This window comes from Sarcophilus harrisii, chromosome 5, assembly GCF_902635505.1.
Source record: "Sarcophilus harrisii chromosome 5, mSarHar1.11, whole genome shotgun sequence".
Taxonomy (NCBI): Eukaryota; Metazoa; Chordata; class Mammalia; order Dasyuromorphia; family Dasyuridae; genus Sarcophilus; species Sarcophilus harrisii.
The window spans coordinates 9,651,432-9,674,852 of record NC_045430.1 but is presented as its reverse complement, the minus strand read 5'-3'; the positions used below and the strand labels follow the sequence as shown (position 1 = coordinate 9,674,852).

The 23,421-nt window shown below is 47.4% G+C and overlaps 1 protein-coding gene across 2 annotated transcripts; it reads right to left on the bottom strand.

Moving 5' to 3' along the window:
* Positions 1-667: 667 nt before the first annotated feature.
* NFAM1 (NFAT activating protein with ITAM motif 1) lies at positions 668-22,880 on the bottom strand. Of its 2 annotated transcripts, none has more exons than XM_031938192.1 (6): positions 22,476-22,880; positions 12,632-12,976; positions 11,472-11,587; positions 10,019-10,120; positions 4,824-4,910; positions 668-2,246 (listed from the first exon to the last, which is right to left on the bottom strand). In XM_031938192.1, the coding sequence occupies exons 1-6, from the start codon at positions 22,528-22,530 to the stop codon at positions 2,199-2,201; spliced, it is 753 nt and encodes a 250-aa protein (XP_031794052.1). In that variant the 5' UTR covers positions 22,531-22,880; the 3' UTR covers positions 668-2,198. The 2 variants fall into 2 exon arrangements, with proteins under 2 accessions (XP_031794052.1, XP_031794051.1); XM_031938191.1 differs by having other exon boundaries at positions 668-2,252; positions 22,476-22,745.
* Positions 22,881-23,421: the final 541 nt, after the last annotated feature.

Genomic DNA, 23,421 nt, shown 5'->3' with positions numbered 1-23,421 from the left:
CCTAGTGAAATATCCTGGCTTTTCAAAATGGACGGGCGCCCACTTTGCTTCTACTACAAAAATGCCGCTGTGGATATTTCCGTAGATATGGACTTCTCCCTGCAATCCATACCAGAAAATACAGTGGACGAGATTTTTAATGGGAAGGAGATAGCTGTCGGTGATATGTGTGGGACCGTGGGATGAGCGGGTATGACTAAGGAGAGGGAGCGGACAGGACCATGAAGGCAGAAGGAGAAAAATGAGAAGCTTTGGAACTTCTTGAAGCAGAGAGAAAGGATTTTGGTTTGATTAATGGGAATCTACCCCTCGCCGGCCCCCAACAGAGCCGTAAGAAGGGAGATCATAAAACACAGAGTGGGAAGCGACCTCAGAGGTCTCCTAATCCTGTATTTATCTAAAGCATGAACCTTCCCTCCACAAAATCTTCCTGAAGCATCATTAGAGAGAAGTGCTGTTATCAGTGGGAGACGGGAGATTACAATAGCGCAGCTGAGATCATGCAAAAAGGTGCTGGCGATAATGTAGCCACAGGGTCCCCAGAGGATACCCTCTTCTCAACTACACTTGACATCACGGTACTAGTCGGGTACCCGTCAATTCAAAATCAGAGTTCCTGAGCCCCCACTGGTGCTTCTTGTAGAAGACCAGACCAGATAACAATGAATTTAGAGCAAAAGCATTTAATGGAACAGAATAACTTAACAATAACGGGGGAATTCAATCAGAGAGTGCATGCTCTTGGTGCCCATTTCCAAATTTCTGTTGCCCCCATGTTTGTCTCCCAGAGAGCACTAATCTCAGCGTCTGATTAATCATATTATATCACCAACTCAGCAGGCAGGGGATCCATCAGTCACTCACCAAGGAGTGCCATGGAAACTCGCTGTCACTCTGGAGAACTAAATCCAGTATCGAACCGTAGGCTCATCAACGCTGCTCAGCCCAGGAACTGGGTGATCGATGAACCACACAGGCTGTCGCTCACATCCAGGTTCAACGAAAAGCTGGCACTCGGGTTATTGTCCCTCAGTCATTCTCAGTCTGACTCTCTGTGACTCCATTTTCTTGACAAAGATACTGGGGTGGTTTGCCATTTCCTTCTCCAGCTCATTTTACAGATGAGGAAACTGAGGCGAGGAGGCTTAAATAACTTATAAAGGATCACAGAATTAGCTTCTGAGACTGGATTTGAACTCAGGTCTTGGAGGCTCAATGTTCTAGCTACTGTACCACCTAGCTGCTTCCCGGCACTAGGACGCAGCAGAAATTTTCTTACCATTTCTTCTCAGTTAATTAATCTCAGTGCTCCCACTCATGTGTCTTCTTCAAGCCAGTAGCTTGTCTTTTAGGAGATTTTCTCCAACCTTTTTCAAAATCTGCTACTCCCATGACACCCTTGGGCACAACCTTCTGGACATCACGGTTCCCAATGAAAAGAATCAAATTTATGATTCTTTTACGAACAACATTACCCATCTCTGTGATTCTCGACAGATGGATTAGTGTTATTAATGTTGACATGGTACTTTTGTATTCATTATCTCATTGGTTATAGGAAAATAGATTTAGGGTCAAAGGGAAACCCAGCTGCTGGCTAGTCCAAAGATCTCTTGTTAGAGACGAGCTTAGAGAGATTAATTTAAATGAACTGCTCATGGTCAGCATCCGAAGCGTGGGACTCCCACCCTTCTTGAACCGTTCCATGGGCTGCCTCTCAAAACAAAGAGGTCGTTTGTGGGGTCGTCATCCCTGCAGATTCTGCAGATCAGGCTGGCGGGTCCCAGAGAGCTTAGGTGATTTGCTCACAGTCACACCATAAGTAAGAGAGAACTCAGAAATCAGAGCTCCTGACTCCTCTGTAGGAGGTGGGAGGTAGCGTATTCTGTGTGTAAGAAATAGTAGCACAAGATAGTGAGATGGAGATGAGGGGGAGCTCAGAGTGGGAGAAGGTGGGGAATTCCCCCGTGGGGTGGGGAGGCTGAGAAGGGGAAAGCAGCAGGAAGAGGGGGATCCACCTCAGAGAGAACTCGATGCTCAGATGACAGGAGGTATGGAGCTGTCCAGGGTGGGGCGGGGGGCAGGTCAGTTCATATCCCATCCCCAATATGGCGGCATCGACGAGTCCCAGAGCACCCACCCGGTGCTATTTCCTCAAGTGTGGGGAAAAGGAGAAGGAAGCCACGATGAAACTGTCTTTAGAAATTTTCATAGATGATGTTAAGCTCTTCTGCTCCCTCTTGGTACTGTCTCTTCAAAATAAGCAGTGACGACAATGACAAGAAAAATAAGAGAGATATTAAATGGCATGACTTTAGGAAGCCGTGACTGTTGAAATCTGCTGAAATATGGGTTTCCTAAGAAGTGATTTTAGGAGGTTTTGAAATTGGAGCAGAGGGTGGTGGGTAGAGGCTACAATTAACTGAAGGGAATTAGGGAGGAAACTGCCAGCTTTGGAATCAGGGGTAATGCTGAGCAAGGGACTGAGTCTCCCTGGGGTTTCAGTTTCCTCATCTGTAACAATAATCATAGCTAGGGGCAGCTAAGTGGCACAATGGATAGAGCACAGGCCCTGAAGTCTGGAGGACCTGAGTTCAAATCCCACCTTAGAAACTTGATATTTCCTAGTTGAGTGACCCTGGGCAAGTCATTTAATCCCAATTGCCTCAGCAAAAAAACAACAACAAAACCCCAGTAATCCTAGCTAACATCCCTATTACATGCCGGGTCCTATGCTAAGTGCCTAACAAATATGATCTCCATTGAACTTCACAACCACCCTGATTTTATCCCCATTTTACAGAGGAGGAAATCGAGGCAAATAAGTTAAGGGACTTGTCTAGGATCACACAACTAGTAATTGTCTGAAGCCAGATTAGAACCCAGATTCTCCTGACTCCAAGATCAGAGGAACTAGGGTTCTGATTCTAAACACTGTTCCTGTGATGGACATCTCCACCTGGGTAAGCCCAACATATCCCAAACTGTTCCCATCTTTAGTTCAGAACTTGACCCTCCACCAAAGGGACTCCCATCTTACAGAGGATAGTGCACAGTCCCAGCTGCAGGCTCTGATCCCATTTGTGTGGCTTTTTGCAATCACTCAAACTCTCTGAGTGCCAGTTGTCTCATCCTTGAAATGAGGGAGTTGGACTAGATATGCCCCAAAGGGCATCCTCCAGACCTCTTGGATTTCCCATCAGAAAATGGCCTCTCCTTCTAAGAGACTTTTCTTAATGACTATTCCTTCAAAGGTGGATTGATATCTAACGTAATAAAGGCCCTGAGGGCAAGACTTGACTCTAATGTCTTTGAAGCCCAGGCTGGAAGACACTGAGGGACATACAACACTGGGATAAGACCCGGGCCCTGCCCTGGTGGATCTTCCAGTCTAGATGGGCATGGCTGTGAGGCAGCCATGGAAATGGCCCAGTCAGGCTTTGAGAATCCAAAGCCAAGTGACATGAGCCCAGAGATCTGGATTTGGAGCCTAGCCCTGTGCGCAGTGGGCTGGGTGCTTGCTTGAAGTGGGGAGGGGGGCTCTTGCTAAGTGGAGAACAGAGTAAGTGAGCTGCACAGGTCCTCCCAGCTCTGCCATCCCCTGTTCTAAGCCCCCTCCCAGCCTGCCATCCCCGTTCAAGCCCCCTCCCCACTCCCTCCCTGCAAGCCCCTCCCCAGCCCCGCACCCCCCCAGCCCTCCCAGCCTGACATCCCCTGTTCAAGCCCCCCCGGCTCTGACATCCCCTGTTCTAAGCCCCTCCCAGCCCTGACATTCCCTGTCCTAGAAAAGGGGAAGCTACTTGGGGAGAGGGGACCCTTCTGGAACTAAGGCCCGAAGCCGGGCCGACCCCGAGGCTGGCTTTTTGAAAGGGGCTCCAGCCCCAAGCGGGATCAAACTGTCCATTCTCTTTGAGCCTCCCTCCCCCCTCCCTTCCCCCCTCCTCCCCCTTCCTGCCCCTCCTTCCCCCCCCAGCCCCAGCGCCCCCTCCCCGGCGGCGGCCCAAACGGACGGCCCCGGGGCCGCGGACCACTTTGATTTTCCGGGCCCCCCCGCCCACGCGCAGGGCGGCCCCTCCGGCCGGCGACCCCAGGGGGAGCACCCTGTGAAAATGGGGCCCACAATCCCCCTCCCCACCCCCAGTCTCCTTAGAAGAGGTTATAACCACCCGTCAATTTCCTGCCTCCGAACCCGTCCTCACTGGCAGCTAAATGGCCCTTGGGACCCCAGGGTTTTCTCCCTATTCACCTCGTGCTATGATTGGGCAATAAAGTTCATTTAAAGAGTTATGGGGGCAGTTGGGTGGCGCAGTGGATAGAGCACCAGCCCTGGAGTCAGGAGGACCTGAGTTCAAATCTCAGACACTTGAATACTTCCCACCTGTGTGACCCCGGGCAAGTCACTTCACCCCAATTGCCTCAGCAAAAAAAAAAAAAAAAAAAGTAGTTCTTAAATATAAATGATGGGGGATGGGGGAAAGCATTTATTAATTACTATATATCAGGTGTTGTTTTAATCTCATTTGATACAACACTCCTGGGAGGTCAGTGCTATTATCCCCATTTTGCAGATGAGAAAACTGAGGCAGAGAGAAGTTAAGTGGTTTGCCCAAGGTCACACAAAATATCAAATTTAAGTGAGAGGGACGCTTTAGAATCACCAGTCCAGCAGTCTAGACCAGCTCTTTAGGCACTTTGGGTGGAGGCTCAGTAAAGACTAGTGCCTCCTCAGGATTAATGGCAGCACCTGCTGCCCCCTTCCTCTCAACCCCTAGCCCACCCCCCACTCCAGTACTGTAGTGATCAGCTTCATGCAAAGACGGTACCTGAATGGGCGGGCTCCTCTCAGCAGAAGGGATGCTGATATCCAGCTGAAGGCTATCGTAGACCTCTGACGAGTGGGGCTGAAGAGCCTGCGGGGGACAAACAAGGGGGGGGGGGAGTGAGACCCAAAGCTTCCTCCCGCATCTGCATGTCCAGGGGCAGGGCTGCTTGTCTCGGATCTCGTCCCTGCCCAGGCAGTAGGGAAGTAGGGAATGATGTCCCTTTGGAGTGGCCCGTTGCCAGGGCCTTGTGTCCAGACTGGAAAACCCCACCCAAGACTCTCATCTCCAGCCCCTGCCTCGTCTTGCTTCAAGCCATTCTTCACTGACAGCCAAACAGCTCTTGGGACCGTAGGATGTCAATCTGGGAGAGACTGGACATCACCCACTCTACGCTGTGCTTTGACAGGGAAGGAAACGGAGATCCAGAGAGAATGTGCTGTCAGGAAGCCGGGTTCAAATCCTGCCTTGGATGCTTTACCATGTTATAATGCTCGGCAACTCATTTAATTTGAATTTGAATCCCCGACAGAAAAATGGGGATAATCACAGCATTTACCTCCCCAGAGGAGGAGCCAGAGATAGCACATGGCCAGAATTCCCCCTAGGAATGTGTCCCTCTGAGCAGGTTCCCTCCCTGTGTCCATTCTTCCCACTAATGGTGGGAGAAATTGCTCGTTTTCCTAGTATACTAATTCATACATGACTATTTTAAACAAAGTTTGTCTCCTCCTTGGGTGCTAACAGGACCTGCATTGGTGAGGCTTGAGAGGTAAGTTTGGAAGATATAGCAGACCCACAGTACCTTGAACTTGGAGCATCTTTTTTGATTGAGGAATATGTACAAGCCAGAAGATGCTAATTCCCAGGACTATAACTAGGATGGGGCAATCAGGGTGTTGCCCCAGGGTGCTCATTTAAGAGAGTTCTGATTAATGCTGTTTTGCTGTTGTTCAGTCTGACTCTTTGTAACCCTTCCTCCCCATTTAGGATTTTCTTAGTAAAGAAACCACTGGAATGGTGGGCCATTCCCTTCTCCAACTCATTCTACAGATGAGGAAACTGAGATAAACACAGTGAAGTGATTGGCTCCAGGTCACACGGCCAGGAAGCATCAGGCTGGATTTGAACTTGGGAAGATGAATCTTTTTGATTCCAAGTCCAATGCTCTGTGTACTCTGGTGAATTTGTTGGTCAAGGTATCCCATGAATCAACGGTAGCCACAGACTCTTCCTTGGGACAGTCCCTCCACTCATGCAAGTCACCATCCATCTCATCTTGTATGATACACAGGTCATCCACAACAGCTTCATCAGTGGTCACCCGGGAGGACATGGCTAAGCCTCCCCATCTCTGGGTCATCCCTCTGGCTCAGTGACCAGCCCGGCTTCCGTTCCAGTCCCATAGCCTTGAAGAACTCTGCTGTTGCTTCTGACATATAAGTCCGCTCGGCTTAGAGTGGGCAGTCTATTAACACCCTCCTCATGTCTCCCCGCTGCCCTCTGGGACCCCTACGGGCCTGGCTCGTCTGAGAAGGCAGTGATAATCACGGTAATAACTGCCCTGCTGATCGGCGGCTCGTGGCCTCCCGCTCTGGCGGTCATTCTGCGGCAGGTGGCGGGACACAGATCGTTCGAGACCACCAGCTGAAGACATACATTCATTTCCAGGGGCTGAGCTCCCCCGAGCAGGCAGCCAGGGATCACCACTAATGCCCTTCTCCCCCGCCCCTTGGCACATTGGCATCCTTGGGGGAAGGCAATCCTGCTCTGCTCAATGGTGTGGGGGTCCCAGATGTACCCCGGAGCCAGAAGGGAGCTTAGAGCTCATTTGTCCTTTTGTACAGAAGAGGGAGCAGAACACCAGATCGGGCGCTCCACTGGCCCAAGGCCACACAGTCACTCGGTGGCAGGGCAGGAACCTGATGTTAGGTCCTTGACCGAAACCCCAGTGACTTCTCCACCAGCCGAGGCAGCCCCCACCATCGTCAAGGACTCATGGCTTCCCAGAAGCCCTTGGAACCGGGAGCTCGGGACAGCTCTTGGACCAGAAGTCTCCGGCCACGGTCACTGACGCCATCCTGGGCCCAGTGAATGGTTTGGGATGGAGGGAGAGATGGGAACTTCTCCCTGTACTTCAGTCACAGAGAGGAGAGCGGGTTGCCAAGGATGTGGTTTCTTTGGTAACAGGCAGGAAGAATCTGGGGGGGGGGAGAGGAAGAGGAGGAGGGCAGGAAGGGGAGAGGGAGGAAGAGAAGGGAAAGAGGGGCAGCAGGAGGAAGAGGAGAACAGGAAGGGGAGGAGCAGGAAAAGGAGGGGAATAAGAGGGAGGAGGGAGAGGAGGAGGAAGAGGAGAACAGGAAGGGGAAAAGGGAGGAAAAGGAGGGGAATAAGAGGGAGGAGAAAGAGGAGGAAGAGGAGAACAGGAAGGGGAAGGGGAAAGGGAGGAAAAGAAGGGGAAGAAAAGGAGGAGGAGGGAAAGAAGGAGGGGAGAGGGGAAAGGCCCCTGCAGGACCAGGTAGCTAGTCCAGACAAACAGGAACCGGGAAGAGGCAGAATAGGGTGTGGGGTCTGAACCAAAAAGGGAATGAAAAAGACCAGCACAATGTCAGCCTTCTCTCCAGGACACTCTGGGAGCGAGCTTAAGGGAAGGCAGCATCAACTCCAAGTGACACAAAGAGGGCAGCACCCAAGGCATAAGTCACAGGGAGAGGGACCTCTTGTCTGGGGGGTACTAAGGAAGGTGGCAGCAGGGAAAGACAATGCTCACAAACTCTAAGGTTTCCCCCAGCACCCTGGGAGCAGAGGCGGCAAGAGCCAGAATCCCCAGGTGAGCAGGGGATTGAAGCCCAAAGGGAGGAAGGACACCTCTTCCTACCACAAACTTCAGGTTGAATCAAGGGCAGTATCATGCCATGGTCCTGGGCTCAAAACCCACTGACCTTCTCCCCTAGCCAGGTGCCTCACCGAGCCTCAGTCTGTCCCTCTATAACATGGGTCAATACCACACTCCCAGGGCATTTATACTCCATGAGCTGTATGAGCCCCTGGGAAACGGAATTGATGACTATTGAGCCATTGGGAGTCTGAAGACGCCTGAATCCTGCCTCATGTCAAGACCCTTTTCTTGGGTCTCAGTTTTCTCCTTTGTAAAACTAAGAGGAGAGACTGTCGATCTAGGCCGTCCTGAATCTGTGCCGCCTGAAGCTCCTGCCCCTCCCGGGTTTGTCCACCTTCCTTGGCGCTGGGCGGCATCCCTCCGTGTTCTGAGTTTCTCAGGAGGCAGGGGCCAGCGCTCATCCTCGGGCCCTGGTGGCCAGAGAAGCTGCTAATGACCTGCTGCGCAGGGGACCAATTAACAGCTTGGAGAGAAGGCATCGAGAGTGGGGGCAACCTCTGGGACCTGCATTTTTATTCAGGTTTTGACCTGAATTTTTATGAAGAAAATGTCAAGCCGCCTGGATTGGGTTGATGGTGGGCAGGACGTGGGTCTTTTCTCTCCCAGGAAATGACTGAACAGAGCTCTCCCTATCTCTGAGACCCACAGTGCCCCGGGGCGCTGATGGGCAGTAGCCTGGAGCTTGAGAGACTCCAGGACCATGGACAAGGACCGGCTCTGGCTTCAGTTGACCTGAGAGCTGGGGGAGAATATCTGGGACTAAGAGCAGCCTGAGGGTCCTCTCCTCTCTCCTTCTCTCAAGCTACCCCGCCATTTTCTTATGGGCAAAGGCGATCGGGGCAGTTGCAAGGGCCTCTGGGGCAATGACCCCTCTGGAGGGTGAGTTTCAGACCAACTCAGGAGGTTAAGAGTGACTTGCCCAGAGTCACTAAGTCATGAGTGGCTAAGATGGACTTAGGTTGGGGGTAATTGGCTGAGCTCCATCCTATGCCTGTCTCTAAAATATTAAATGACTTAACCTCTCTGACCCTCAGTGTTCTTTTCTTTAAAATAAGGACCTTGAACAGAATGAGCTCTGGAACTAGAACCCTGGTTAAGAAAGACCTAAAGTTCAAATAAATGCACAAGGTGAGTGAGAAATACCCCACGTTCTTGTCACCAAAGCAGATATTGCCCTGGTTTACCCACTAGGGACACATTATCAAAGAGCCTGGGTTCAAATCTTGCCTCGGACCTGCTGGACTTGGCTCTGCTGTGTGATGGCTGTGCCACTCTGAGCAGGGTCACTGCACCGATCCATGGTCATCACACTTCCTTAGAAATGGAAGCCAACACGAACATTTATTAATTTAGTAAGATTTCTGGGCTCTGCACTAGGGGAATGAGGACACTTAGTTTAGATTGTTAGTTAATTAATAGTCGATAAACATTTATTAAGCACCTACTATGTGCCAGGTATTAGGCTGGGCTGGGGCCTGCCTTCCAGGAGATGACAGGCCAGCAGGTCTTCTTTAAGTGTCTCAGGCTTTACCATCAGTCCTACACAGGCATGGACCCCCTCCCAGGCCAGGGAGAATTTGTCTGGGTTTGAAAGAGCCCACACTGGATGTGCCTGAGGCAGGAATTGAACTCAGGCTTCTTGACTCGGAGCCTAGAGATCTAACCACTATGGCATATGACCTCAAAGGCTTCATAAATCTGCAAGTACTGGATAAATGACACCTGTTATCATTAGCTTGGGAACCACAAATTATGGATTCTACTGGGAATGAGACCAGAGGCCACATGAGGAATATATGGCAGAGCCCCATGATCCCCAAGGCCTCTCCTATCTCTGACATCCCCCATTCTAAGCCCCCTCCCAGCTCTGACATCCCCTGTTCTAAGGCCCTCCCAGCCCTGACATCTCCTGTTCTGAGCCCCCTCCCAGCTTTGACATTCTCTGTTGTCAAATCCCTCTCAGATCTTCTGTTGTAAGCTTCCTCCCAGCTCTGACATCCCCTGTTCTAAGCTCCCTCCCAGCTCTGACCTTCCCTGTTCCAAGCTCTCCTGCCTCCCGGTCCAGCGTCCTTCCCCTTGCCTCTTTCTGTTCAGCAGTGGCTATGTAATGGCATCTACAGCTGCTAAGTGAGGAAACAGAAGAGATTCCCGGGTCCATCTTTAGGGGACCATCTTGACCCTCCCATAAGCCGGACCCCCATGTCCTCTGGCTCCTGTTCCAAAGCTTTTGGATCAGTTTCTCACCGGGCCTGCCTGAAAGGAGGCTGAGTCACACCCAGAAGAGCAATGAAGGACTCACAATGTATAACGATCCCGAGTGTTCGAGCTTGGGGTCTGCTGAGTTCTTCTCTGAGTCTATGCCTTCCTGATTTGGCATTTTCTTGACAGACTTCCTCTGGCTCTGTGGGGCCCAAAGGAGACACTGATGAGTCCCAGGGAGCCTTCCCATTTCCCAAAGGTCACTAGTTCCAACCGAGCCTGGCAGGGTGTCGGGGGAGGAAGGGGGGGGGGGGTCTGTGCGGCCAGCAAGACCCACCGAGACCCAGTCATCCATTCCTGCATTTGGTCCTTCAAGTAGTAATTAAGCATCCACTGGAAGCCGGACACTGAGCATGTGCTGGGGTTACAAGGATAAAAATGGGACATCCCATTGGGAACAGCAGCAAATGCATGGAAAAACAAAGGCAGAATATACTCAAAGTAATCCCAGGATTGGAGATACATCGTTCCTGGAAGAGGCAGAACGGGCCTTGGGAGAACACAGAACATCAGCTGGCTCCAGAGCTGGGACCTGAAGGGAGCTCGGGATTCTGGGACGGGGGAATGAGGACGGGGGAATGGAATTCCAGGCAGGAAGGATGGCCTGTAAAGCCTGGGGCTGGGTATGGAATGTGGTTTAGAGAGCATGACAAGTGGACAAACTTGTTATGAATATCCCATGTACGGTCAGAGTTCTGTGCTTGGACCTGGAGCAGATACAATCTAGACATAAGGCCTGGAGCTCCCTTTGGGAGTCTCAAGTGTGAGGAGATTATTTCTAGTATTTATTCATCTCTTGGAAGAGTATAAGACATCCCCTGTTCTAATGCCCCTCCCAGCCCTGATATCCCCTATTATAGGCCTCCTCCCATCTCTGACATCCCCTGTTCTAAGCTCCTTCCCAGCTCTGACCATCCCTGTTCTAAGCTCCCTCCCAGGCCTGACATCCCCTGTTCTAAGCCTCCTCTCATCTCTGACATCCCCTATTCTAAGCTCCTTCCCAGCTCTGACCATCCCTGTTCTAAGCTCCCTCCCAGGCCTGACATCCCCTGTTCTAAGCCTCCTCTCATCTCTGACATCCCCTATTCTAAGCTCCCTCCCAGCTCTGATATTCCCTGTTCTAAGCTCCCTCCCAGGCCTGACATCCCCTGTTCTAAGCCTCCTCTCATCTCTGACATCCCCTATTCTAAGCTCCCTCCCAGCTCTGACATTCCCTGTTCTAAGATCATGAGGAAAGGACCACCATTTGGCTCTAATAGCTGCAAACTTGGAGAACTGAGGAGGAGCAGACGGGCTCTCTCCCAACCCTCCCCCTTCCGGGCCATGGGGAGCAGGCCAAGGGTCTAGGAGCTGGGGGGAAAGTAGCCCTGAGCCTTCTGGCCAAGCCCAGACTCATCCAGGACTTGGATCTCCAGTTGTGCCCTTGGCACGGAGAGGGAGCAAGGATGACACAAGTTACCCCCGGCCTTCAGCTCCGTGGGGCCAGGACATACCTTTGCCTTCCAGAGCAACAGGCCCGTTCCCAGGATGCTCAGCACTGCCAGGAGGCTGGTGAAGAGGAGGAGGAGGAGCTTCTTGTGCCCCTTTGGGGGCTCTATATATCCAGCATCTGAAAGGATATGAGGAGCAGGAGGCAGGGCTGAGCAGTGGAAGCCCATGAGCCACAAGCTTCTTTCACAAGCGGCCCAAGGGGGTGTAGGGGGCTGTCTGTTGGCTCCATATTATGGGAAGAAATCTAGATCCCTGATCGGAGCCTGAAGGAGACCTGGGAGAGTCTAAATAAATAATTTGTCCAAAGTTTTGGCTGCCAGAGCCCAGGTGGGCGGCAGAAAGAGACTTGGAATTAGGAGACATGGAGTTGACCCTGGGCCAATGGCTTGTCCTCCCTGAGGCCTCATCCATCAACACAGAGTGGGCTGGATGTTGTCCGGACTGTCCTGGGCTAACTGGACATTTCTAGAGGGCTGCCTCCTGTCTTCTCCATGAAAGCCTTCCATGGTCAAGGTTTCCTGTGAAGCTTATTTTTGTTGGTAAAGGTATCAGTCTCTTAGTGAGTGAAAGACCCGAGTTCAAGTTCTGTTCCTGACTCCAGCTGGGTGAGCCAGGCAGGTCAGCAGGCGCACTGTGACTCGGGAAGGCTGCCCTGCTCACAAGAGTCGCCAGGTGAAGTCGCAGGTACACTTTACAAAGGGGCAGCTGACTCGGCAATCTGGGGAGACCTTTACCCTGGGTCTCCTTGGAGACCCTCAGTAGTCCTCCAAGGACGGAGCTGCTGGCTATGAATCCCATTCTATGGAGGAGAAAGGAGGCCATTTAATGACCTGTCACCCAGCTGGGAAGTAGGATTTGAACTCGGTTCTTTGGAGCTTTTGGAGAGATAAGGGTTAAGGGAGAAAAGCAAAATCATCACAGCCACGATTTCTTTGGCAGCTTCAAGTTCATAGGGCATCCTCCTTGTGCCCTGATCTGAAGGTCTAGGTTTGCAGCCATAGACCCTGGGTTTGAGTCCTAGCTCAGTCTCAGTTTACCCTCTCTATAAAGGGAGAGGGATGGACTGAATGAGGCCTGTCCCTCCCTCTGTCCTGAATCTGCTGGTACTCTCACCTCCACTCTCCACCCCAGGGGAAACTTTAGCCCAACCAAGATGACTTACCTCGGACCAGGATAAAGACCCCGTTCGCCTTTATTTGGTGGGAATTTTGCAACTTCACTTGGCAGTAGTAGGTGCCTGTGGCCGAAGCATCGTGCAGATTTTTCAGGGTGAATGGGCACTTGTCGGTCTGGGTGACGTTCTCGACCCCAGGGGCCTGATTGCATTTGACCAAGAAAGAAGGGCTCTGCTTGCCCTTGAGGTCAACATAATGGTAGCTGCAAGTGTAATTTTTTAAGGCCTGAGTGTAGCGGTAGGTGAACTCACAAGTCAACTTAAGGCCAAAAGGCTCAAAGGGGGCTAAGACCACCTGGATCGGGTCACCAAGCTGTCTCAGGATCTGATTTCCTGTTGGGGGGGAGAGAAGGAAAGAACCATGATGGAGGAACTGGAGTCTAAAAGGACCTGGGGGCTTCTGGAACTCCGTCTCTGCACTAATTGTGGGGGGCAGAGAGGTCCCTTCTCCTAGCTATCTGCTGCAGACCCAAGAGCACAGCTGCAGAGGGATTGCCGATCTGTCCTACCGAAGTGAGACTGCACACTGGAAGTTCCCCACACCACGGTGAACAACACAAGAAAGATCAACAATGATGGCCCCAATGGTGTGGGGAGCTCCTGGCGCACTCAGACTCTTCATCGAGGCAGATGGCAACTCCTCTTTGCCAATTGTATACACGTGCGTGGGACGTGGCGTTATTGTTCAGTAATAACTGATTTTTCATGGCCCCATTTGGCATTTTCTTGGCAAAGATATTAGATTGGTTTGCCATTTCCTTTTTAGAAATTTCTAAATAAAAAAAAGGAAATTTCTAAATTTCATTTAGAAATGAGCTATCATTTTTACAGATGAGGAAACTGAGGGAAATAGGGTTAAGTCACAAGCCCAGGGTCATACAGCTAATAAGTGTCTAAGGCTGAAGTTTAATTCAGGTTATCCTGACTGTAGGGCCAGCCTTCTATCCCCTGTGCCATCTAACTGCCTACATCTATATCGATATCTGCGCGTACACACACACACACACACACACACACACACACACACAGTTTTTATATATTCCTATTTAAATATGTGTATATATTTCTGTATGTGTATTTATAGTTGTTTCTATATGTGGGTAGTTACGTACTATTTATCCCTTTTGTATCTTTGTATATCTTTATACATGTTACATTTGTGTGTATATACATTGTTACATTTGTATATGAATACATTGTATGTGTGTACATGATAGAAGATAAGCTCCCTGGTGGTAGTTTATTTTTGTATACCTAGCATTTAACAATAGTACATAGTAGGTCTAGCTAGCGCATAGTAAGTAATTGATGAATGTTTGCTGATTGACTATTTGAATCCCCCTATTAGTTAGTTCTCTCTCAATCTTGACCTTACTTTACAGAGCCTTCCTTGGGAGCTTGTGGTGTCCCCGACTTCCACAGAAGCTACTTCAGGGCAGATTTTGATGTTCTGTCTTCCCACAACTGAGTACATTTTCTCATCTTTCCCAGGTTTGGCCCAGAATTCACTGGGATGAGGCTCTCTTAGCGTGAAAACTCCTTTCACCAATGAACCTTCTGTCTTTACCACCCAAGACATAAAAGCAGTGATTCTCCAAGTCTGGTCCAGAGCATCCTGGGAATCTCTGAAATCCTTTCAGAGAGTCTACAAATTCATAATTAGTTTTTATTTTTAATGTGATCAATATCTATAACTATGAACCACATAAACAAAAACTCTGGATAGATCCTCCATCATTTTTAATAGGATAAAGATATTGAGAACAAGTTTGAGGACCACTGCAAAAGGGTTCAAAGTTTTGCTCAGAGTTACCCAGCTGATGTGCATTAGCAATCAGACCTAAGCTCCATCCTCTTAACACCTGCCATCCTAATCAATACTATTACTAACAGCGACTTGCCGTGTATGAAACAAAAAGCCATTTCCCAATACATAAATGGTCAGAGAACATGAACAAGACCTACTAGATATTAATGACCATATGAAAAAATTGCTCCAAATCACTAGGAAAGAAAAATACAAATCAAGATAACTTTAAGGTGAATCTCAGACCCCAAAAACAGACAGAGATGATTTAAAAGAAGAATAGTAGTTATTGGAAGGGCCGTGGAAAGATGGACAGACGGATGCATTGTTGGTGAAGCTGTGGGTGGGCCCGACCGTTCTGGAAAGCAATGTAGAATTATGCTAGGAAAGTGACCAAAATGTTCACACCCTTGGACTCCAAAATTTCACTCTGACATATACCCTCTGGAGATGGATGATGAAAAGAAAGGCTCTGTGCATATCACCAGATTTGTCACAGTTCTGTTTTTGTGGGAACAGAGAATTGGAAATGAAGTGGGTGGCCAGTGATTGAGGAATAAGCTTGTGCTACATAATTGTAATGGATCGGATTGTAAGAATTGGTGAGCAAGAAGAACACAGAGAAATGCAGAAAGATCTCCATGAACGGATACACAATTGGGTCGGCAGAGACAATGAAATAATGAATACGGCAGATTTTGTTGTTCGTCCAATTCTTCGTGACCCCGTGGACCATAACAAAGTCAATACCGTCCACGGAGTTTTCGTGGCAGGCAAACTCTGGAGGGGTTTGTTATTTCCTTCTCCAGCTCATTTTACAGATGTGGAAACTGAGGCAAATAGGGTGAAGGAGCTTGCCCAGCATCATGCAGCTAGGAAGTATATGAGGTCTACAATTTAAACCAAAAGGACTCCCACCGAAAAATTCAAAAGTGGAATTATAATGACCAAACCTGGTCTTATGAGAAGACATCTCTTCCTATTTCTTGGCAGGGATGGAGGGCACTGTATAAGATGTTAGACTTTCAATATATTGGTTAATTCGGTTGAATAATTTCCCCCCACCCTCTATCCCCACCCTTTTTTATTCTTTGTTATAAGGAACTAATCTCTGAGAAGAGGAGGATACAGTGAGACGTAGTGATATAAAAACAAAATACATCAGCAAAAATGTTTTTAAAACAGGTAAAAGTAATTAGTGAAATGGAGCCTCATCTATAAAAATAAACAAATTTAAAATGTTTAAATAAACTTTTTAAATAAAAATTTTAGATAATAAATAATGAATTGTACCATTTAAATAAAAATGTATTAAAAAGTTTCCTTATCTATAAAATTAAGGCCTTTATTAACTGACTTCAAAGTCCCTTCTAATTCTAAATCCCTTGGTCCTATGGGGCTAGCAGCACCACTTTGGGCAATCTCTATGGGCCTCAGTGTCCCCACTTGTAAAATAAGGGGATTAGACTGTAGGACCTTTGAAGTCCTTTCCATCTCTTGCAATAGGATCATTTGAACCTGTGAAATGAACTCTAACTTATAGGACGCTCCAGATTTCTTTTCATGAAGTCCCTCCTAGAGAATGAGGGGAAATGTGAGGTTTGCTCACCAGCAGATAGAACAGCAGGTCTCTTTGGGACTTGGCCCAGCCCCCTGCTCATCCTGCCTTGGCAAAGAAACTGCAACTTACCTTCCTGGGAGCTGACCCCCTCCCATGTCCCCTCCCCACCCCGCTCCCAAGACCCTGAGATGTCCTGTGGAAGTGGATGAGATCAGCCACTGTAATTAATCTGCTCTTTAAGATTTGGGGGAAATCTATAAAAAAAATTAGGCTTCTGCCGTCCCCAGATCCTTCCTGAAGTCATTATTTTAAGGCCACCAGGTCAGAAGCATGTAAATTCATGATCTGGGCTCAGGGCTCCTGCTGCTTGGAATGCTGGGGCAGAAATGACCTTGGCGCTTTGATGCATCGGAAAGAGCTCCGAAATGTCAAGGGATGGGATGTTATCTGATGGATTCCATCAATACTGACAGCCAATCTCGGGAAGTCAGGCCCTAAATCATTTTTTAAAAAAAGTTCTTCACTTAAGATGCTGCCATATGGGGGCTGTGCCTGGGAAGGGGGCTGGGTGGCTGGAGCTGGCCACTGTTTGGTTTCCCAAAGACTTACCTGGAGGAGGGCTACTAGAGTACTGGGGTACTGGGGTACTAAGGTTGCAGGATATTGGAGTATGGGGCTACTGGGGGGATAAAGTACTAAAGTACTAGGGTACTAGAGTATTGAGATACTGTGGTAGTAGGATATAAGAATATGGAGCTAAGGATTACTGGGGTACTGGGGCAGTAAAGCATTAGGGTACTGGGACTAGAGTACTAAGATTCTAGAACTAGAATACTGGAGTACTGAGGTATTGGGGTACTAGAGTATTGAGGTTCTTGAATATGAAGGTACTAGAGCAGTAGAGTACTAGGGATCTGAAGTACTGAGAGATTAGAATACTAGAAGCACAGCACTCCGAGGAGTGCTTACAGGCTTATAGGCCCAGCTTTGCCACTTCCTGGTCAAATGGACCAAGATCCAGCCAGTTGACTTTCTGGACCTTGGTTTCTTGTCCAAACTTCACTGATTTTGACTCAATGACTTCTGAGTTGCTTTTCTGCTCTAAATCTGTGATCTCACCTGTGTTCAAATCCTGTTTCCAAATCCTGGCTCCATGCCTTTCTAGCCCTGGAGCTGGCAACAAATGACTTTTTCCCTCGTGCCTCAGTTTCCTCCTCTGTGCAGTTAGAGGCTCACATTGATGGAGCTAGAAGCAACTGATGAATCTCCTACCCTGAAGCTTAATCTCTGTGAGTCCTCAGCTCCCTCCTTGGTCGTCACTCCCTCCAAAGCTGTCTCCTCCCAATATCTTGATGAAATCAGACCGATTGATTGACTAGAAATCCTTGAGAGCTAGAACAGATTACAGATAAGGAAGCTGAGGACCAGAAAGAGGGAAAGGCTTGGCCAAAGTTACAGAATTATTAGGGGAAAATCCAGACTCCAAACTTCTGACTTTCAGGCTACTGATCGATAAACAGAAATGGACAAAGCTCTCACTGAGTGTCCGGCATCACTCCGTGATTACAAAGACAAAAATGTAGCAATCCCTGCCCTTGAGAAGCTTCCATTCTACTGGGGGAGCCACGTGTGCATATCTCTGGATGCTCAAAATGAATAAGCCCTTGGGGCCGGGCCCTATTTGATCCAAAAAGCTGAGCAAAGTAGAAAACAGCTTGGCAGAAACTTAGGTAGAGACTAACATCTCGCACCATACATGCAGAGGAGCTCCGGATGTCAATATGACTTCCATTTAAACATTCTCATTGTGAATGATGATTAGTTATGAAAGATAATGGAGAGGGTAGAATGAAGGATAAATCCAAAGCTTCTAAACAAGTGACAGGAAGGTGATGGAGCCCTGGACAGAAGTAGGAGAGTTTGAAAGGAGGGCGTGAAATAATGTCGTGGACATGTTGAATTTGAGAAGACTGTGGGATCTCTGCAAGCACCCGGGACTAAAGCTCAGAGCTGGGAATCATCAGTGCCCAAATCTGAAGCTGGCAGGGACCTTAGAGCCCATCAAGTCCAGTTCTTTCATTTTATGGGAAGAAACAAGTTCAGGGAAGTTAAATGACCTTACAGGGAGTAAACTTTGGGGGTAAAATTTGAATCCAGCTCTTGTGAATTCAGAGCCAGTGTACTGTACCCACCCAAAAGGAAGGCAGGTCAGCCTAATGGAGGCAGCATGTAACAGGCAAGTCAGCCTAACTCCACCATCCCCCCAATCCCAGCCCCTCACTCTTGGAATGACATTAAAGAAATCATGATATTAGTCATATCCATGTGCTATGCTGACTATCACTCAGATGGGAGGAGAAGGAAGCTGATCCTGCAAAAAGGGTCAAGAAGTGGGCTGACAGGAAGGAGGACAACCAGTAGAGAGAAGTCTCAAACAAACAAACAAACAAAAATCCAACTCAGGGAGAAGAGAATGTCCAGGAAGAGAGAGTGGTCAGTCAGCCCACTGAGACAGAGGTTGAGGAGAATGAGGCTGGAGAAAGGAGAATTTGAAGGGCAGATAAGCACCTGTGAGTAGCCTCAGAAAGGAGCAGGATCGGAAGGCAGACTGCCAGGGGTGGAGAGGCGTGTGGGAGGGGAAGCACAAGGTGATACCTCTTTCTAGGAGTTAGGGAAGGAGAGAAGCCTCTGAGGAGGGAAGGGTCTTTAAGGACGAGGCTGGGCTGAGTTGTCTGTAAGCAGCAGGGAAGGAACCAGTGGGTGAAGAGAAAGAAAGATGAGGGGAAGGTTGGAGAGTGATGGTAAAGAAAGCCAACTGTTGTGAACTTATCCAGCCCAAACTATGCCCAAAGGGCTATCAAACTGTGCATATTCTGTGATCCAGAAGTGTCTCTATTGGGTCTGTATCCCAAAGAGATCATAAAAAAGGGGAAAACATGTTTGTAGTAGCCCCTTTTTGTAGTGGCCAGGAGCTGGAAATTGAATGGCTGCCCATCAGTTGGGGAATGGCTGAATAAGTTATGATATATGAATGTAATGGAATATTGTTGTTTTATAAGAAATGAGCAGCAGGAGGATTTCAGAAAAACCTGGGGAGACTTACATGAACTGATGCTGAGTGAAGCGAGCAGAACCAAGAGAACATTGTACACAGTAACAGCAAGATTATGTGATGATCAACCGTAATGGACTTGGCTCTTCTCAGCAAAGCAGCAATTCCGGACAATTCCAATAGACTGGGACAGAAAATGCATCTGCATCCAGAGAGAGAACTATGGAGACTGGATGTGGATCGAAGCAAAGAATTTTCACTTTTTGTTTGTTTGTTTGATTTTTCTTTCTCGAGGTTTTTCCTCTTTTGTTCTGATTTTTTCTTTCACGGGACTAATATGGAAATATGTTTAAAATGATTGTACGTGTATAACCTATATCAGATTGCTTGCTGTCTTGGGGAGGGAGGTGGTAAGGGAGGGAGGGAGAAAAAATTGGAACACAAAGTCTTACAAAAATGAATGTCGGAAACTATCTTTACGTGTAATTGGAAAAATAAAATACTATTGATGAAAAGAAAGAAAATCAACTGCTCCTATTAAGATAAGAAACACACCAAAAGAACGAGACAGAGGAATACATGATAGAAGGGCCCTAATTCTAACCACTATAATTAAGATGCCATTTAGCACAGGGCCTGGCATACAATAAGAGCTTAATAAATATTTGTTCCCTTGACTTAGGGCTGGCAAAACTTCCTGGGACCAGCTCTGTGGAGTCGGCACCACAAAGATTATTGTTCCCATTTTACAGATGAGAATAGTGAGATTGAGATGTTGGGAGCTCCCAGTCTATTTTATCCAACTCTCTTTTTCCAGAGAAGAAATCTAGTAAAGGACTTAGGTATATTATTCACTTTGCATTCCTTCTCTGTGTCAACAAGCGTATATTAAGGGCCTACTGTGTACCAGTAGATACAAAGAAAAGCAAATGTCAGTCCCTGCCCTTGAGAAGCTCCCAGTCCAGTGAAGGAGCCTATCTGCAAATAGTTATGAATAAACAAGTTATCGATGGGGTAATGGAGGGAAATCAGTTCAGAGACTCCCCTAGCATTGAGGGGGCTTGGGAAGGTAGGACTCAGAGATAACAGACTAGTTAGTAAAAACACATAGAGACCACTTTCTATCTCCTTCCCATAGAGTGTAAGCTCCTTGAGGGCAGGGCTGGTTTCCTTTTTGTTGAACTTGCATTCCCAGAGTCAAGCACAGTACCTAGCACAGCAAATACTTAATAAATGCTTGTTGAATGGAAATTAATAAATTCACAATTTCTTATGCAAGTTTCTTTCTTGTTTTTATGTGAATTGAAATATTTGCTTGTTGATAATTGTCAGGCTGGGGTGAGGAAGACCTGAGTTCAAATCCAGCCTTAGATGTGTAACAGCTGTGTGACCCTGAGCAAGTCACTTAATCTGTTTTCCTCAACTCCAAAATGGGAATGATAAGGGCACCTATTTTTCAGGATGGAGTTTGAATGAGATAATAATTTGTCAGTGCTTAGCACATAGTAAATACTATATAAACATTAGCTGTTGTTACTATTAATTGATTAATAACAAGAAAAAAAATTTTAATGTGATTTGAACATCTTGGTTTTGTACAAAGTGCTATGTAATGTGATTTAACAGCCACCAGTATAAAGGAATAGAGAGAGCTTGGAACATGATATTCCAGAAAATAATATTATAGGCTGATGACCAAGAATAACTTACTCTACAAAACTGAGGAAAATCCTACAAGGGAATAAGTGGATCTTTGATGACACAGAGAACTTCCAAGCCTCCCTGATAAAAAGAACAGAGTTGTATAGAAACTTTGAAGTATCAATATAGGGATCAAGAGAAATATATAAAAAAAAAATAAATATGAGAGAGCAATCATAAGGGACCAAATAAGGACAAACTGTTTTCATCATCCTATCTTCTGTTATTTTCTAATGGTCTTAAAAGACAGATGTGAAGGAACAGGAAGGAAGAGAAAGAATGGAGGAAATTACTTCACATAATCCAGGTGTCGACACAGAAATCCATACCAACAAGAAGTGGTGGGGGAGTGGCTGACTCTTGAACCTTGCTTTCATCTGAACTTGTCAAAGAAAGGAAGAATACACACTATGTGTATCTACACACACACACACACACACACACATCTTGAATCAACTCAAATTCTTGAAAATGTTTACTTGCAACAGCTGGATGGTGCAATGGATAGAGCGCTGGCAGCTCTGGAGTCAGGAGGATCTGAGTTCAAATTTAGCCTCAGATACTTGACAATTAATAACTCTGTGACCCTGAGCAAGTCACTTAACCTTAAAATTATCTCACAAAAAGAAAAGAAAAGAAAATAGTTACTAGGAATTGTTTGTCCCACCAAAGGGTCACAAGAGTTGGGTACAAAATTTTGAAAAAGAACACCAACTTTAAAAAAAAAAAAAAGAAGAAGAAGAAGGTGACATATAAAGTCAGGAGGTAGGGATGAGCAGGGGAAAGCTGACACCAGAAAAAGTCAAAATGAGTTTGCAGGCTAGGCTGGGTGGGGAGATATCAAACAGTGACCAGGTTGTGTATCCTGTTCTGGCAGATATCTGGATACAGACCGCAAGGACACGGGCAAGACAAAACCTAGTCCTTAAGCTTCGGTCTCTGATCCTGGAGTCACTTCTGAGAATCCAGGACCCTTAAGGGCTTCTCTCTGACCATGGTTTGGAGCAAGAAGCATTTTCCCCATTGCATTAATTTGATGCAATGGGGGAAATGCCAGGGTGCTTTTATTTACAGGAAAGGATGGGCTGGGAGCCAGTGGAGGAGAGCAGAGCCAGAAGTTCCAAGCTCTGTTATCATCTGCCCCAGGACAGCCTCAAGAAAGTGTTGATGGGAAACATGTCCGTTCTGAGTAATGAGAGTTAAAAATCATATTCCTAGCAAAAGAAGGAGTAGCTAGATGGCATAGTGATGGCATCAGATGGCACCAGCTCTGAAGTCAGAAGAGTTCAAATCCATCCTCGGACACTTAACACTTCTTAGCTGTGTGACCCTGGTCACTTAACCCCAATCGTCTCACCGACATGTCCCAGAGAAACTCTGGCTCCCTGAAGCTGGGTTGGTGTTTCCTGAAACTTGGGTCTGACTGAGTTATTTAAGGACACTCAGGGTTCCTTGTGCTAGATCATACAATCTCCTGTGTCTGATAATCAGAGAGACCGGGTTCCCCACTTTCAATGTCACTGTCTATGTGATCTTGGATAAGAACTTTCCTAGTTCTCAGGCTTCTCAGCGAAGGGGTTAGAAGAGAAGCCTTCTGAATGAATCCCATGATCTTAAGGTGAACAAAGCCCCAGAAAGGGAGGAAGGGGGTAAGGGAGCTGGATGATGTGATAGAACAGGAGAAGGCAGAAAGACAAAGCAAGACACTCACCTCCTACCTGAAGGGTCCACGGGAGAAGGATGAGACCAAGAAATCTGAAGGCCATGCTGGTCTAGAGGAGAAGGAGGAAGAGGAGGAAGAGGAGGAGAAAGAGAACTTCTCTTTCCCACAGTAAGCTGCTCTGAGGCTCAGTAAACTCTATATTTTAGTTAAGTTTCTTTCCTTCCTCTTTAGGTACTACAGAAGAGAGAGGCCCCACAGATTGCCTGTTTCAGGGAGCCAGAGTTCCCCTTAGCCCCCAACTAATCTCCTTCCTGCTTGTTGTTCTTATTTACAAAAAGCCTGCTCCAGATGACTAAGAATCCATTGTCAGTCAATAGATTTGAGATCTCACCACTGGGGGCTCATTTCACCAGAACAGATTGTAATCTCCTTCACTTCTCTTTATCCTGTGAGTCTGGTGTCCTTTCTTCCCTCCTGTTCTCCTGGAAATCTTTCCCCTTTCATAATAAACTGGAGGGTATCTATCCCCCTAACTCTTAGTTAACAGCTAAGCGCCTTAACATTTGGCTTCAATTTATTACCCTGGTAAAAAGAGATATCTAGTCTCTGTCTTTGAATTTACAATTCAATGCTTCCCCTCTGCTGTTTTACCTATGTTCATTACTCGATGACTATTCGCTATTAACCATCAAGACATCGGAACTCTTTACTGTGTCATTTCTGTAACTGTACACCCCCTACCTAGCACCTCACCTGGCAAAAATACAATGTAAATTCCTTGAGAGCAGGGACTATTTCATCTTTTGTCTTGTACACTCCCTGCCTAGAAATGTGCCCAACAAAGGGTGAGTCCATAATAAAAGCTACTTGGAGTTTTACTATTTGGTAAAGACCAATCCAACCCTTGCGTCATCCGTCGGTTGTCTTCCACTCAAATAACAGTGTCTACCCCCCACCCCCATTTTCTGCTTGATGAGACATCTCATGGCTCTTC

Excerpts from the sequence above, each read along its gene's own strand:
- NFAM1 (XM_031938191.1), bottom strand. The coding sequence starts at position 22,530 with ATGGCCTTCAGATTTCTTGGTCTCATCCTTCTCCCGTGGACCCTTCAG. Across the intron at positions 10,121-11,471 it reads TGTTGCTCTGGAAGGCAAAG|AGCCAGAGGAAGTCTGTCAA; the intron begins GTATGTCCTGGC and ends TGGGCCCCACAG. Across the intron at positions 4,911-10,018 it reads ACTCGGGATCGTTATACATT|GCTCTTCAGCCCCACTCGTC; the intron begins GTGAGTCCTTCA and ends TGTCCCCCGCAG.